Source organism: Stigmatopora nigra, chromosome 3 (genome assembly GCF_051989575.1).
Source record: "Stigmatopora nigra isolate UIUO_SnigA chromosome 3, RoL_Snig_1.1, whole genome shotgun sequence".
NCBI classification, from domain to species: Eukaryota; Metazoa; Chordata; class Actinopteri; order Syngnathiformes; family Syngnathidae; genus Stigmatopora; species Stigmatopora nigra.
The window spans coordinates 18,689,647-18,704,237 of record NC_135510.1 but is presented as its reverse complement, the minus strand read 5'-3'; the positions used below and the strand labels follow the sequence as shown (position 1 = coordinate 18,704,237).

General features: G+C 40.0%; 1 protein-coding gene across 1 annotated transcript; it reads left to right on the top strand.

Annotated features, from left to right (window-relative positions):
• Window positions 1-4,540: 4,540 nt before the first annotated feature.
• Window positions 4,541-14,437, top strand: marchf7 (membrane-associated ring finger (C3HC4) 7). The gene is made up of 11 exons (XM_077712407.1): window positions 4,541-5,574; window positions 7,855-8,079; window positions 8,715-8,846; window positions 8,912-9,101; window positions 9,167-9,352; window positions 9,884-10,589; window positions 11,263-11,447; window positions 12,413-12,516; window positions 12,583-12,678; window positions 13,503-13,551; window positions 13,630-14,437. The coding sequence occupies exons 2-11, from the start codon at window positions 7,867-7,869 to the stop codon at window positions 13,707-13,709; spliced, it is 1,941 nt and encodes a 646-aa protein (XP_077568533.1). The 5' UTR covers window positions 4,541-5,574; window positions 7,855-7,866; the 3' UTR covers window positions 13,710-14,437.
• The last annotated feature ends 154 nt before the right edge of the window (window positions 14,438-14,591 follow it).

The following is a 14,591-nucleotide window of genomic DNA, read 5'->3' as shown; positions in this document are numbered from 1 at the left end:
TTTAGCCGTGTAATCGAAAACTTAAAAACATCCAATAAATAAGCCAAAAATAGAGTGTATTTCCACTCTAAGTAGTAATGACGAACAAGCTTCAAAATACCACAAGAGTTGTGTCTTAAAATGCAAAGATGTCGGTGGGTCCGCGGGGGTGGTCTTGAGAAAGGGAGAAAAAGTCTGGCGTTAATTAATAGTGGCAGGCCGGCTTGGCTCCTGGCGAGCAGACATGGCGGCCGGCCTTCCCTCCCTCAGTGACGCCCGGTCAAAAATAGGGCAGCGGCCTAGAAGTAGAAGCAGAAGAGAGAAATGATCACAATGGTGACATCATCTCCGCCTTCAATGTGCAAAAAGGCTCCCCCCGGTGCTCCTCCGAACAAAGGGGGAGGGGGTCAGGAGAGGAGGGGGGCAGAGGGGGGGCAGGCAGATGTCACTTTGTGTCTGGGGAACATTAAGACCCACAAATGTTCTCTTAGTGTTTTGGGGGAAGCCTTTTTTTAGAGCCCAGACAGAAAAAAAAACAGAAAAAAGAGACCTCCATTCAACAGGGGGCAGCGTTTCAAGAAAAATGTCAACAATGTTCGCTAAATTGCTGCCAAATGTGTCTACAAGAGAGTGTTGATGCTATTTTTTGTGTAGTCGGTCACCTGATCGGGTTCCAGTTGTAGGTCGATATGGATAAAGGGGGCGGAGCTTAGAGTTTGGTTTTAACGAATGAAAACGATGAATGATGAATGGATTGGCTAAATTGTTATTAGGATTTTTGTTTTGTATTTATAGGGAAATATTGTTTTTTTTTGACTCAATTTTTTTAATCAGTTTAAAAATATTGTTAAATTAATTATTATTAAAATGTCTTTATTCGTTGCTTTAAATGGTTTCATAAAATAATAAATTGTGAGTATTCTTATTTTACAGACATGGCACGCAGGGGCCAGAAGCGGGCCCTCGCTCCCCAGTTTAAACCCCATTCTTCGTTCATTTTAATATTCCGAAATACCAGTAGGCGGCGACAAAGCAATCATTTTACGTTTCCATTCATCATAGTAGTGAGCTTTCTTGAAGATTCTCTTTCACTTAACGGCTTGTAAACTTAGCTATTTTTTCTACGCTGTTTTTTTGGAGCCAAAATGGCGTGTGTAGTCAAAGGAAACAGATTGTGGAAGAGCCGTGGGAAAAGTGAGGAAAGGCAGAAATGTCTCACGACATTCCTTTGTGATTACACACTCCAGGCCAAATCCAGACATTCTTTAAGTTATTTTCTACCTTAAGACTCTTTTTTTAAATAAATAAAAATCCAGCAGACATTCCAATAAACTAAAGATTTCCCCAACTATAAAGCACACAATTTAAGACGTTTAGCTGTTTAAGTACAGAATGATATGATTAAAGTTTTATTTCGTATTTTTATACTTATGCTGCCCAATAAAAGCACTTTAAAAAATAAATAAAAAACCTATTGCAACAATTACGTTATATACAAAACAACAACATTTTTTCTTGACTTTTTGCAGCGTGGTCCTCATGAAATCCTAGCCATTCAAAGCTAATGACATGCTAGCCCTAAAATAGCAGATTTGTTGTAGCATGCTGTGAAAGTCCACTTAATTAAATAATAATACTAATCTGTCAAACTGCTAATAGCTACCCCAAATTTGTTTTTCTGTAATCCCCAGAGTGGCTAACGAACTCAGATAGAAGCGAACTGTGTGGTAGCAGCCTGTGTTTTTTTAAATTATTTTTTATAGCGTGGGGGGTGTGGTTTCTCCATGTGTATATGACTTTTTATTCTATTTTATTGAATAACCTTTAAGAATATTCGTTGAACACACCGACTGCCTTAGACGGGGTTAGACGTACAATCCTTTGCAACGTCTAGTAAGACTGAGTAAACAAAACACCAAACAGAAGAGTAAAAGAGCCACTGCACCCGTGCGCCGCCATCTTGGCTCAAGTCATGTCGTGACTTGGAGTAGTAAATAAATGAAACGTCATACTAGTTAACCGGAAATAATCAGTGTGCTTTTGTTAACAACTTGGCTAATAAAGTTATACGGTTTGAATAGGTAAATAGCAGCTTATATGGCTATTGTGCGGAAAAATAAACAGTTGGCATGTTTGACACAAGCTTTAAAAGGAACTTTTAATGACATTTTGGTGTATGGGTTCATTCACCTGCCTGACTAGCGGCCAAGCGTGGGTCTGATTCCCATTTTTTAAAATTTATATCTCATTGTGCAAACAAAAAAAACAGTTCGCTAACTGAAAATGGTGGCTAACGGAGCTAGCATCTAGCCTGGAAGTGGGAAAACAAGCGTGTGGATGGGAAAGAAGAATGTTATGGTCTGAGGAGGAGGGGGCGGGGCTTATTTTGTGTGTGCGGGTGGTGCAGACCTTGCACTTCCTCGTTTGTCTAGGTCAGGCGTCCATTTTTTTTTGGTCAGCAATTAATCTCCCTTTCTCCTTCACCTTTTGCGCGCTCAGCCTTGAGCGGACTCCCACGGCGGCCTAGCGACCCGCGGATCCGTGACGGATCCCCGCCGCCGAGCACGAGCATGCCGTTGACCTTCACGCTCCGTTTGACCTTTCCGGAAAGGCGCTCGCTTAACAAGATGATGTCCGGTTTCGCCGTTTAGGTCGGGAGTTGCTTTTGTGTGGGTAGAAGGGATCATTTTAACCATGAAAATGTAGAAATTGGGAAAATTATTATGGAGGTCAAAATGGTTCAAATCTGCTTTTTAAGCTTTTTTTTAAGGAAGAAATCATATTATTTACCATTTTTATGAACTAAAGATTTAATGGGGTAACTGAAAACATATACATATATTTTTTAATGTATCAATTGAATTAAAATTTTTATAATACTGTTTTTTTTTTTAAATCACCAAAAAGGATGAGCACATTTTTATTTTTATTTTATTTACTTATTTATTGGAGTTTAAAAAAATAATTAAAAAAATTGAAATATATACATTAATTACACAATTTTTTACCAAAAAAAAGCTAACAAAATCAGTATCAACTTTTTATTCATTCAATCTTATCCTCACAAGGGTTGCTGGGGGTGCCGGAGCCTATTCCAGCTGACTTTTTATCCCTTTATTTTAAACTACACTGGTTCATCTGGTAACCAATCAAAACAAAGTATTGGCAAACAACTACTATTATTCATAACATAAGTATTGATCATCTAATTATAATAATGTGCCCCGATTGGTCGACCTCTCGGCAAACTAATCATCTTTAGAAAAAATAATAAAATTCCCATTGGCGTCTTTGGTTTTTCCAAATGTAAAATATGGCCGTTTGAGCTCATTTAGGACTTCTTTGGGGGAAAAAACGGGCTCACGGAAACCCGTTCATTCGCGGCGAAAGGCTTTAATTAAAAGTCGGGCTAATAAACGAGCGAGCGCCCAGGTTTCTTTGGAGTTAAAGTATGCAAATCAAATGAGGAGCGCTAATCCAGGATTTACAGCGTCGACGGGATCTGCGGTGCTTTTCAAAACAATTATTCTAATTGATCTCATTAAACTTGTTGAAAGTGGATTTAATTGCCCCCCTGACTTAGCAAACAACTTCTAGGGAGCAAATTAAAAGCCGACCAGCTTCGAAAGAGAGACACATGTGATCCACAGCGCTCTCTGCTGGTCGCAAATAAGTCTGGCACCTTCTAGACGACGTCATAAGTACACGACGGTAACTGATTCTTCCGCAATTTTTCGTCCGTTTTGTTTTCCAACTGGTTTTTCATTCATAAATGACTAAAAGGTCAAATAATACAAATACTATAATGAATAAAAACTGTCAGGTGTGCAATATTCATTCATAAATGAGTAAAAGGTCAAATAAAACAAATATTAAAAACGATAGTATTGGTACATATATTTACATGTTCAATATTAATTCATAAATGACTAAAAATCGAATCAAAACAATATTAAAATGAATAAAAAATGTTAGGTGGGACATTGGAAAATTCTAGTACGGAGGTAAATAAATCTATATGTTAAATATTCATTCATAAATATGTCAAAACAAACCAATATTAAAATGAATAAAAACTGCCAGGTGCAAAATTACAAAATTATAGTATTGTTACGTTTATGCATAAGTTCAATATTCATTCATAAATGACTAAAAGGTCCAAACAAACATTAAAATGAATAAAAACTGTCAAGTGCAAAATAAGAACATTACAGTATTGGTACATTTATGTATATGTTTAATATTCATTCATAAACGACTAAAAGGTCAAAACAAACAAATATTAAAATGAAATATAAACTCTCAGGTGCGAAATTACAAGATTGTATTAGATTTTATTAAACTTTATTCAAGCCGTAATCATGGAATTGTTTTTAAAAATTCTTAAGTAAACATGACAACAAATGAGTGAGGAGGCGGGGCCTCCATTGCACAACTCACTTGTGGTTGGTCGACTAGTGTCTCCTCACTTCAGGTGATAAACTTCGTCCAATGAGTGGCAGAGAAAGTTTATGGAAGACAACCCAGATATTGAAGATAACTGGTACCACTAGAAAGACAATATCAATTGTTCCTGATATCTGAAAGTGAAATGGCCGCCATCTCCTGCGTTCTTCCCTCCTTGGTCTTCAGGAGGACCAACTCCATGAACAGGCTGGAGGAATTTGCCCAGGGGGACATGGACCCTGCTGCTTGCTGCGCTCGTCCCGGCCCTGTTTGGAGCGGGAACCCATCTGTGGGTTTTGGGAACGAGAGATCTAATAGGCTGGCTTCGGTGGACAATCATTCCCTGGTTCCAGTCAGACAGATGAACGCAAACAATGACATCATTCGGAGGTAGCTTTTCAACAAAACCTGGACTTCCTGCCAGTGACAGTAGCTGTATCCACTCTTATTTGTTTTTGGTGGTTTACAGCCCCTCCATCTTTTTTTAAATGACATTTTAATATTTCTTAGTGCATTCCTTTTTACTTTACTTTGTACTTTAATGATGAGTGATGAGTATGTGAATATTTTAGTCCTTTTTTTCAGTTTATGTTTCATATGTACTGTTAACGGATGCACTTTTTTCGTATCTTGTGCTGTGACATTTTTAAAGTCAATGTTGGCCCCGCCCGGCCCGAAATATTTATCTTTATTTAAATTTGATCCTAAAAAGCAAAGTCGGCTCTCATAATTTGCTTTCCCGGGCTACACAAAATGAAGGGTGGGCCAGATTTGGCCTCCGGACCGCCACTTTGACACTGGTGTCCTAGATAAACAATCTTTTTTATTTTGAAACAATATTTAACTTGCTATTTATTATTGTAAAAGTTCCAAACAAACAAAAAACTTTATTTTAAACATATTTTGCGCTTAATGTCGTTTAATCAATTTCGCAAGTGCTGCTCCCAAATCATTTTACGGGCACCTCGGGGCGCATGCGCCACATCCAAGATGGCACCGACGTTGACGTACCGTGTTGGCTTACATCCAAGTACCCGTAGACGTCCATGCTATTTATACCTACGCACGTGACTTCCTGGCTTTCTGCCACTCGCAAGCAATTCACCACCAGAAGGACACTTCTTTCTCCGCAACAACAGACAAATTACGGTGAGTCAGCCACCTTCTGATCATTTCCATCTTTATATGTGTTTATTAAATGAAGCCACGAATGAATATAAGTCGCCATTTGGTAGCGTTGTCGAGTTAGTGCCATGCTAGCAATGCTAAGCTAGCACTTCTGTCAACATAGCTTTCCTTATTCGTAACTCCACGTTGGGAGCTAATCTCAATTCAAAGCAAATAGCTTATTTTTTGGTTTATTTACACGAAGTTTACTCTGAATATTTATGGCAGTTGAACTAATAACGTTGTTTAACATTTGTTATGAGGCGTGTTACATTTGACAGGCACCAAAATAAAAGTTTAATCTATTATTTAGCCCTTGTGAAGGGAATTTACTATCGAACGAACACTAATCTTTGCTTTGTTTTGTTGATGCAACCTTGAAAATGTTGTTTTTTTGTCAACATTGGAAATTTGCAAGTCATGCCAACTGTAAAGTGTCACATGTTGTGGTTTTAAATCTAATTTATTGTTCCACAAATGGCCGCAGTGAGTGTAGGTTTTAAATTCCAGCGTTTAAGAGGGCACATTTTCGCAGAAATAGTTGATTGGCATCGGGTTTTTTAATCACAAAACTTGTTGATTATGTATTTTTTGGATACAAAACCTGTGTTTTTTGTGAGGAATCGGTCGGCAACCATATTGGAAAAGTAATCAAAGCAGTTAATGTAGTGAGTCACATCAAAGTTGTTAGTATTATTTAAAAAAAAGACCGGAATTGACAAATGTGAAGATAAACCTGACATTCTTTAACAAATATAGTGCTATACACTTTAACCAAATCTTTAAACATACTTTATTCCCAACCTTATTGTGTTGCACAACTGCCTGGCATAAACAATGCTAACATTTGCTAGCATTCTATGGCACTGGTGTCAAAGTGGCGGCCCGGGGGCAAAATCTGGCCCACTGCATCATTTTGTGTGGCCCGAGAAAGTAAATCATGAGTGCACTTTCTGTTTTAGGATCAAATTAAAATTAAGAGTATAGATGTATATTATATTTCCTTATTTTCCACCTTTTAAATCAATAATTGTCATTATTAATCATTTTTTCTGTGTTTTTAGTCCAAAAATCGTCTTGTAAAATCTAAAAATATATATAAAAAATGCTAAAATAAACATTGTTTTAGATCTATAAAAAACGGAATATTCGGGGCTTTTAATGCAATTATTTTAATCCGTTTATATAATCAAAAAATCTAAATATTATATCTAAAATGGTCCGGCCCACATGTTGGAAAGGAAAAAAATGGGGGTGTAGATGTTCAATACATTTGAAGTAAACATCTACTCTTTTTAAAGTCATTAAAAACATGGCTAAGTCATCAGTGGCACGGAAAGAGTTAATAATAATAATGATAATATTGTGCTGGGTGAGCTGTTATTTGAGTTGAGCGTCGCCAAAAATAGACTGACGGTAAGTCCGGAGGAGGAATGGTCTCGTGTGCGTCACCAGTAAGGGCACACCGTCAACCCCAAGGCTTAATTTAGCCTAGCTTAGCTTAGCAACATCAAATAAACAAGTCATTAAATGCCTTTTTGGTATTTAAGAAAAAAAATCTGGCATCATACTTTGTTTTGTCACTCTTATTCTTAGCCTAGCCATCATAATATTGAAACAAAACAAAAAAATCAACATGGCGGTTATCTTGTTGGCCTCACAACTCTGGGGTTCTGGGTTCAAATCCAGGTCGGTCTTCACTGGAATGTGGAGTTTGCATGTTCTTCACTAGGCCTGTGTGGGTTTTCTCTGGGTACTCTGCTTTCCTCCCATAACCCAAAACATGCATGCTAAGCTAATAGTATGCATGCTAAGCTAAGTATGCTAAATTGTCTTTAGATATGAATGTGATGAGTTGTTTATCTCCTCGAACCCTGTGATTGGCTGGCCACTGACTCCGGGTGTCCATCTGCCTCGTGTCTGAAGGCAGCTGGGTAGGCTCCAGCACCCCCGTGAACCTAATGAGGATAAAGTGGTTCAGAAAATGAAGGAAAAAAATATTTTTAAGTGTTAACTCATTGGCTGGTGTTGAGGGTAATTGGAATTTTGTGCTGTTAAAAAAATAATAATATTGCGTCGTCAATGGCAACCAAGGCGGGGCTTAAAGTCGACAGTTGAATCTGATGGAAGTGTTTACCGGACGCCAAAAATGTTTCCCGGTGATTTCCGTGACGCTTTTGTCGGGCAGAACAGGTTATTACAGTGGTGGCTCCGCCCCCTTTAGTTCCAGAAAGGTTTTGAAATGTTGTCTTATGCCCGCAGAAAGCGGCCCAGATGGACTCCAGGTCTCTCGGGCTTCCCTTCGGTCTCTCCGCTTCCAGATCGAGCCGCGCCTCCGCGGCCGGTTCGGCTTTTTCGACGACGACGACGGCGGGTTACGGTCGGGAGACGGTGGCATCGGCGGCGTCGGGATACGGGCGAGAGACGGCGGCTCGTCACGATCGCTTCTCCAGGCTCTCCTCGTACAAATCCGACGTGGATGTGAAGGTAGGACAACTTTTCCCATATTTTTGATCGGATTTTGTGTTGTTGTGATTGAGACTACATTTTTTTTACATGGAAAAGTATGGGAAAAAACTACATCAATTTGGAATTCATTAAAAATATGATTGGGCTGAAAGAAATCATTTAAATCATTTAAATTAGGATTTATAGTAGTAAAATAATCTGGATTTAAAGTTGATACATTTGAAGAATAAGAAGATTTTGGTCAAATTTCATATTTCTTAAATGTGTAAATAATAAATCAAAAACAATATTTGGGTCATAATGAGGTGAGTCATTCAGCCAAAAATAATACTTGTTTTCTTACTGCCAAAATACACAAATAGTCAATGCCAATTTGCCGACATCTACTGGTGAAAAAGAGTATAGCAAGTCTTGTGCACATATAAGCCCTAGCTACCCTTGATTCACATCTATTTTTTTTTACAAATACAGCTTATATGCGAGAAATTATGGTACTTAATGGAGTATTCTAATGCTATTTGAGCCATATCAAATACATTGCCGGTATTTTAACATTTACTTTTGAATTTCCTTGTTCGATTTATTGTTGACTCCCGTTGACTCCCGTTGACTCCCGCCGACTCCCGCTGACTCCCGCTGACTCCCGCCAACAGAGTCCCGGACTTTTGAGTTCCACCTCCAGAGACTACGGCAGCAGCTGGAAATTGCGCCTCTCTCTCGCCGTCTCGGGGCGATCTAACCACGGCGCCTCGGCGGAACGGGCGCTGGCCGGCAGCCACCGACTGGTAGGACCCTCCGACGCCCCCACCCACCACCCACAACCCAAACATTTTCTTCCCCGTTTGCGCAGGCCGACTCAGACGGACGTGGCGTCCGCTCCGGACCGTTGAGCGCCGTGGACGACAGCGAGAATAAACGGGCCAAGATGGCCTACAGCAGCAGATGGCTGTGCCCCAGAACCACCACCACTTCTTCTTCATCCTCATCCTCCTCCGCCGCTTCGTTGGCGGGAACCCTCCGCTCCGGGAACGCTATCCGCGGTAAGCTAACGGCTAACGACGAGTTTTCTTGTTCCGCCCATAACATTTCGTCATTTCCCTGGCAGGTGAGCCGCCGGAGTCGTCTCGGCGAACCAGGCACTTTCTACCACGCCCTTCGGCGGCCATCGAGACGCCGGAGCCGTTTCGCCGCCCCGGGTACTTTCTGCCACGCCCTTCGGCAAGTCGGGAGGCGGAGACTCGTAGCGGGCGAGAGAGGCCCACCAGAAGCCAGGATATAGCTTCATCTCTGTGTAAGTGCTTTTATTTTCTTCATCTTGCCCAATCTTTGCAGGGGGTGCTGGAGTCTATTCCAGCTGATTTGAGGCCTCAGGCGGAGGACAACAGGAATGGGTGGCCAGCCAATCACAGGAGACAAAGGATAACCAATTATAGCTAAGGACAATTTAGCGTACCATTAGCTTAGCATGCATGTTTTTGCTATGTGGGAGGAAAGCACTACCACAAATTTCAATGCTAGGCTATGCTAGGCTTGGACCCCTTGCTATGATTGGTTGTCTGTTTCCTTGTGCCCTATGATTGGCTAGTAGTTAGCAGGGATAGACTACCCCCAGTTTTTATAAAAAAAAGAATATTTTAAAAGAATATTTCCTCATATTCTAATTTTTTTGGTTGTTTTTTGCCCTCCCTGTTGCGTTTTCTTGTTTTTTTTATCACGCGATGATGTTTATTTTTAATAATTTTTTTATTGAGGATGGTGCAAAACAGTTAGAAGTCAGGGTGGTCCTAATCCAAGGCACCACATTTTTTTTTTTTTGTTGCAGATCCGACAGAGCGCCTGACCTCGGCTTACGCCCAAGGAGCCCGTCCCAAGGACTCGTCCTACTTGTCCTGCGCCCGGGATAGCGCCGCCACCTCCGCTAGCTCCGCCTACCGGCAATCGGACGACAAAATCCGACCCTCGTCACGTTTCCCGAAGGCCTCGTACGGCCGCCTCTCGCCCGAGACGACGTCCTCCACCCGCCGGGCGGAAACCTCGCCACCGCCTCTGCGCCGTGACACCAACGGACGCCGCTTCCTCTCCACCTTCCTCTCGTCCCGACACGGCCGAGATTCCCCGCCCGGCGACCGGCGGGCGGACGTCGAGGCGGCGCCCTTCGGCCGCCGTCGACTCCTGGCCACGGGCGGCGGAGACTCCACCCCGCCACCGGAGAGACGAGAAGAGCGTCCGCCGGGGTTTACCCGTCGCTTGCTGAGGAGGCGGGATGACCCGGAGCCAGGCGTGGTAGAGCGCAAGGACGCTGATGACGACGAGGAGCGGCGGGGGGCGGCAGCTCCCGAGCCCCGCCCCCCTGGTCTCGAACGCTGGTCGGAGGAAGACGAGTCGCCGCCGCCGCCGACGACCCGGGAGAATTTGGTGGACCTGATGTTGCGGCGGCGGGCTACACGGCTGGAAAAGACGGCGGTTGACAAGTCGCCGGTTTGCGCCGTCGACAGCCAGCAGGAGAAGCTGCGCCTCATCAAGGAGAGGTAGTTTTTTTTCCATTTATTTATTTATTTTTGTTGTTATTTTCATTCATTCATTCATTTATTTAAGTTAGTTAGTTATTTTATTTATTTAGTTATTTTATTTAGTTATTTTATTTATTTAGTTATTTGAGTTAGTTATTTTATTTAGTTATTTTATTTTGTTTCATTTTATTTAGTTAGTTATTTTATTTATTTTATTTAGCTATTTGAGTTAGTTATTTTATTTAGTTATTTTATTCAGTTAGTTATTTTATTTAGTTAGTTATTTAGTTATCTATTTTATACCCCAAAATGGCGCTGTCACACTGAAGCCATTGTCAGTAGCTCTGTCCACTCTTATTTTTCTATTTTTTTATAGTTCTTTTTTAATGACATTTTAATATTTCTTAATACATTCCTTTTGACTTTGTACTTTATACTTTTTCCTTGAATAATGAGTGATGAGTATGTTAATCATCATCATTTTTTTCTGATTATGTTTCATATGCACTGTTAACGGATGCACTTTTTTATATGTATCCTATCTTGTGCTGACCCCGCCCATCTGTCAAATTTTTAAAGTCAATGTGGCCCTCCCTGGGTTCAATAGTTTTCCCAACCCTGGTCTAGCCAGCACTTGAGCCTGTTTTTGTTCACTTTTGGTTCTTACTTTTGCCTCTTTTTGGCTCACCAGACTGCTGCAGGAAGATTCTGACGAAGACGAGGGCGATTTGTGCCGCATCTGTCAGGCGGGAGAGCTTTCGGTAGCGGGGTCGGCGCCGTCCAACCCGTTGATCCAGCCTTGCCGATGCAGCGGGAGCCTACAATACGTCCACCGGGACTGCATCAAGAGATGGCTGTGCTCCAAAATTGTCTCGGGTACTAAAAGCGAGGACCCACGGGCGGCCATGTTTGACAAAAAATATATATATATAATAGGGGTGACCCTACTTTTTTGATTATCGTGTCCATGTCTGGTCTACATTAACCATGATATTCAAGGGATTACCCTATTTTCACGACTATAAGGCGTACTTAAAAGTCTTAAATTTTCTCCAAAATAGACAGTGCGCCTTAAAATCCAGTGCGCCTTATATATGGAAAAAACAGAAAAACGAAAAACCACCACTGTCGGATATTAAAAAAACACAAACATCTGATCTACTACTACTGTTAAATATGCAGATGCCATCTTAGTTTACAACATCTATCATCATATAGCTCCTCCCCCCATACAAAATATCCAAAACATCAACAATGGCTGGCTCTAGAGGTGACTGTAAAGTAGTGAGTGCTTCATACCTGGAAGTCAATAGCAATTACCGTATTTTCAGGACTATAAGACGCACTTAAAAGTCTTACATTTTCTCAAAATAGACAGACAGTGTGCCTTATAATACAGTGCGCCTTGTAGTCGTGAAAATACAGTACTGTATATATATTTCGAAATGGAACTACTTTAAAATCAACTACCACCGTAATGTCTCCCGGGGCCTTGCATTTCTAGTTTTTTTATTTTGTAAATAAGTGCTGCAGTGTTTTTATAAGTTATAATCTTATACATGAGAAATTGTACAATTAAACTATTTTAAGGTAATTTTAAGGTTGCGGCTTATATGCGAGTAATATTTTTAGTATATTTATAGTAAAGCTTTTTTTTTTAAACGACATAGTATAACACTTTTTGTAAAAAACGACATGGTATAGTAAGGCTTTTGTTCTGAAATAACGACATGGTATAGTAAGGATTTAAAAAATAACGACATAGTATAGAAAGTCTTTTCATTAAAAAACGGCATAGTATAATAAGGCTTTTTTAAAAAAAATCTATATTTTGCTTTCAGGCACGAGTTTGGAGGGCGTGGTTCATTGCGAGTTGTGCAAGGCCGAGTTGCGCTTGGACGTGGACAACTTTGACGTACGCCAGCTGCACAGGACGCGGGCGCAGGTCAGCGTGGGTAACGGTGACCCGGTAGGTGGGCGGGGCCCTGACACATCTGCTTTCCCTCCACAGTTGGATTATGACAACTTTGTCAGCAGCGGTCTCTACCTGGTGGTCCTCTTGGAGTTCTGCGAGCAGAGATTCTCCGACGTCTTGGACGCCGCCGGGGTCAGCATATTTCTCTTATAACCTAACTCAATTGAATGAATGGATTTTTCATTTGATTATAGCCGACAATGTTTATTTTAGCTTTTTTTAAACATATTTTTAGATTTTACAAAATTATTTTTGAACTAAAAACACAGAAAAATTGATTAAAAAATGATAATTATTAATTTAAAAGGGGGAAAATCAGGAAATTTAATATACATCTATACTCTTCATTTTAATTTCATCCTAAAACTGAAAGTCGGCACTTATCATTTACTTTCCCGGGCCGCACAAAATGATGTGGTGGGCCAGATTTGGCCCGCGGGCCGCCACTTTGACACCTGTGCTACTCTCGCATTAGCGATCAAGTCCGCCATTCTGCACTAAAATAATGCACCACTGATATGGCTGAGATCAAAATTTGTCTGGTATGTCAAGATAAATATTTGCCCAAAATTTAACTCGTATCTCAAATTGCTCTTATGTCGGGGTATTTTTCCTAAAAAAAAAAGACACGACATAGTATAGTAAGGCTATTTTATTTTTAAAAAATGACAGTATAGTAAGGCTTTTTTCTTTAAAAAACAACAACAACATATTATAGTAAGGCTATTTTCTTTAAAAAAATGACAGGATAGTAAGGCTTTTTTCTTTTAAAAAAAACGACATAGTATAGTAAGACATTTTCCCTGAAAAAACGACATAGTATAGTAAGGCTTTTTTCTTCAAAAAACGACATAGTATAGTAAGGCTTTTTTGTCGGGGTATTTCTGTATTATTAAATATGTAAAAGTATCCATTTATCCATTTTTTTATTGATTTTTTTTGTTTGCCTCTCGCAGTTATTCGACCTGAGCAGAATTCTTCCCGAGCAAATGGACAACCTGGAAAGTAGGTCACCCATTTTTTCAGCATGGAAAGATTGACCCATTTTTAAAAACAATTTTTTTGCATGTTTTTCAAACACAGATTCTCAGTTGGAAGGAGACGACGGGCGACCTTTCATCGATTTCTCTGACCTGGATGACGACCTCAACGACGAGGACTGACTGACCGGACGCTGACGTGATATTTAAGTTCCGGATATGCAAATTTAAACGGTATTTCCGTGTCGCTCCACCGTGATTTTTTTTGGTTTGTTTTTGTTTTGTTTTCTCCCCTTTTTTTGTTTTAAATTACGCTAGTGTACTTCTTTCTATGACACAGTATTTTGGCCTAGCAAAGAAAACAAAAACAATTGACAAAAGTCGGAAATTAAACTCGCAAAAACATTTAGTCAAATGTCGTCGCTTGAAAAAAAATTGATCAAAAAGTCATTTTACAAGATAAATAAGAGACATTTTTTTTATCTAATGCTACGTTTACTACGTATGGAAGCATTCAGGCTAATTTAGCTAGCTAGCATTCCGCAAGACTATTTTTACAAATCTTTTTGGCACATCTACATCCAATCTTGAATTTTTTTTTAAAGATTATGCAAATATTAGCGGCCTTGGATTTGTTTCTTTGTTTTACGGAAATTACGTAGCCGTTAGCTTAGCTAAATAAGCCGCAATGCATCCTATTACAAGTTTTCTGACTTCATTTGTTTCTTTGTTTGGGTCAAATACGCCGTCGAATTAAAAACGCAAACAAGTGCTCCAATGTTAGGCAAAAAAAAACGGGTGACGAGTGAATTCAGCCTTATTTTGCGGGGGGTTGTTTGGCTATTCTTTACGTTTCTGTGTTGATTTGATAGTGTGCTTAATTAAGAAAATAAAGGTGATCTTAAAAAGGTTTTCTAAATTCCTTTTTTTGCCCAAAAAAACTAATAATTCTTAATTTTTGACGAATATCCCTATTGATTTTTGTTTAACTAACTAAATATAAAACTGGAAAATCCTAAATGACCAAAATCAAATTTAAAACAATCTTTAAAGTAATGTAATGTT

Excerpts from the sequence above, each read along its gene's own strand:
- marchf7 (XM_077712407.1), top strand. The coding sequence starts at position 7,867 with ATGGACTCCAGGTCTCTCGGGCTTCCCTTCGGTCTCTCCGCTTCCAGA. Across the intron at positions 8,080-8,714 it reads AATCCGACGTGGATGTGAAG|AGTCCCGGACTTTTGAGTTC; the intron begins GTAGGACAACTT and ends TCCCGCCAACAG. Across the intron at positions 11,448-12,412 it reads GTGCTCCAAAATTGTCTCGG|GCACGAGTTTGGAGGGCGTG; the intron begins GTACTAAAAGCG and ends TTTTGCTTTCAG.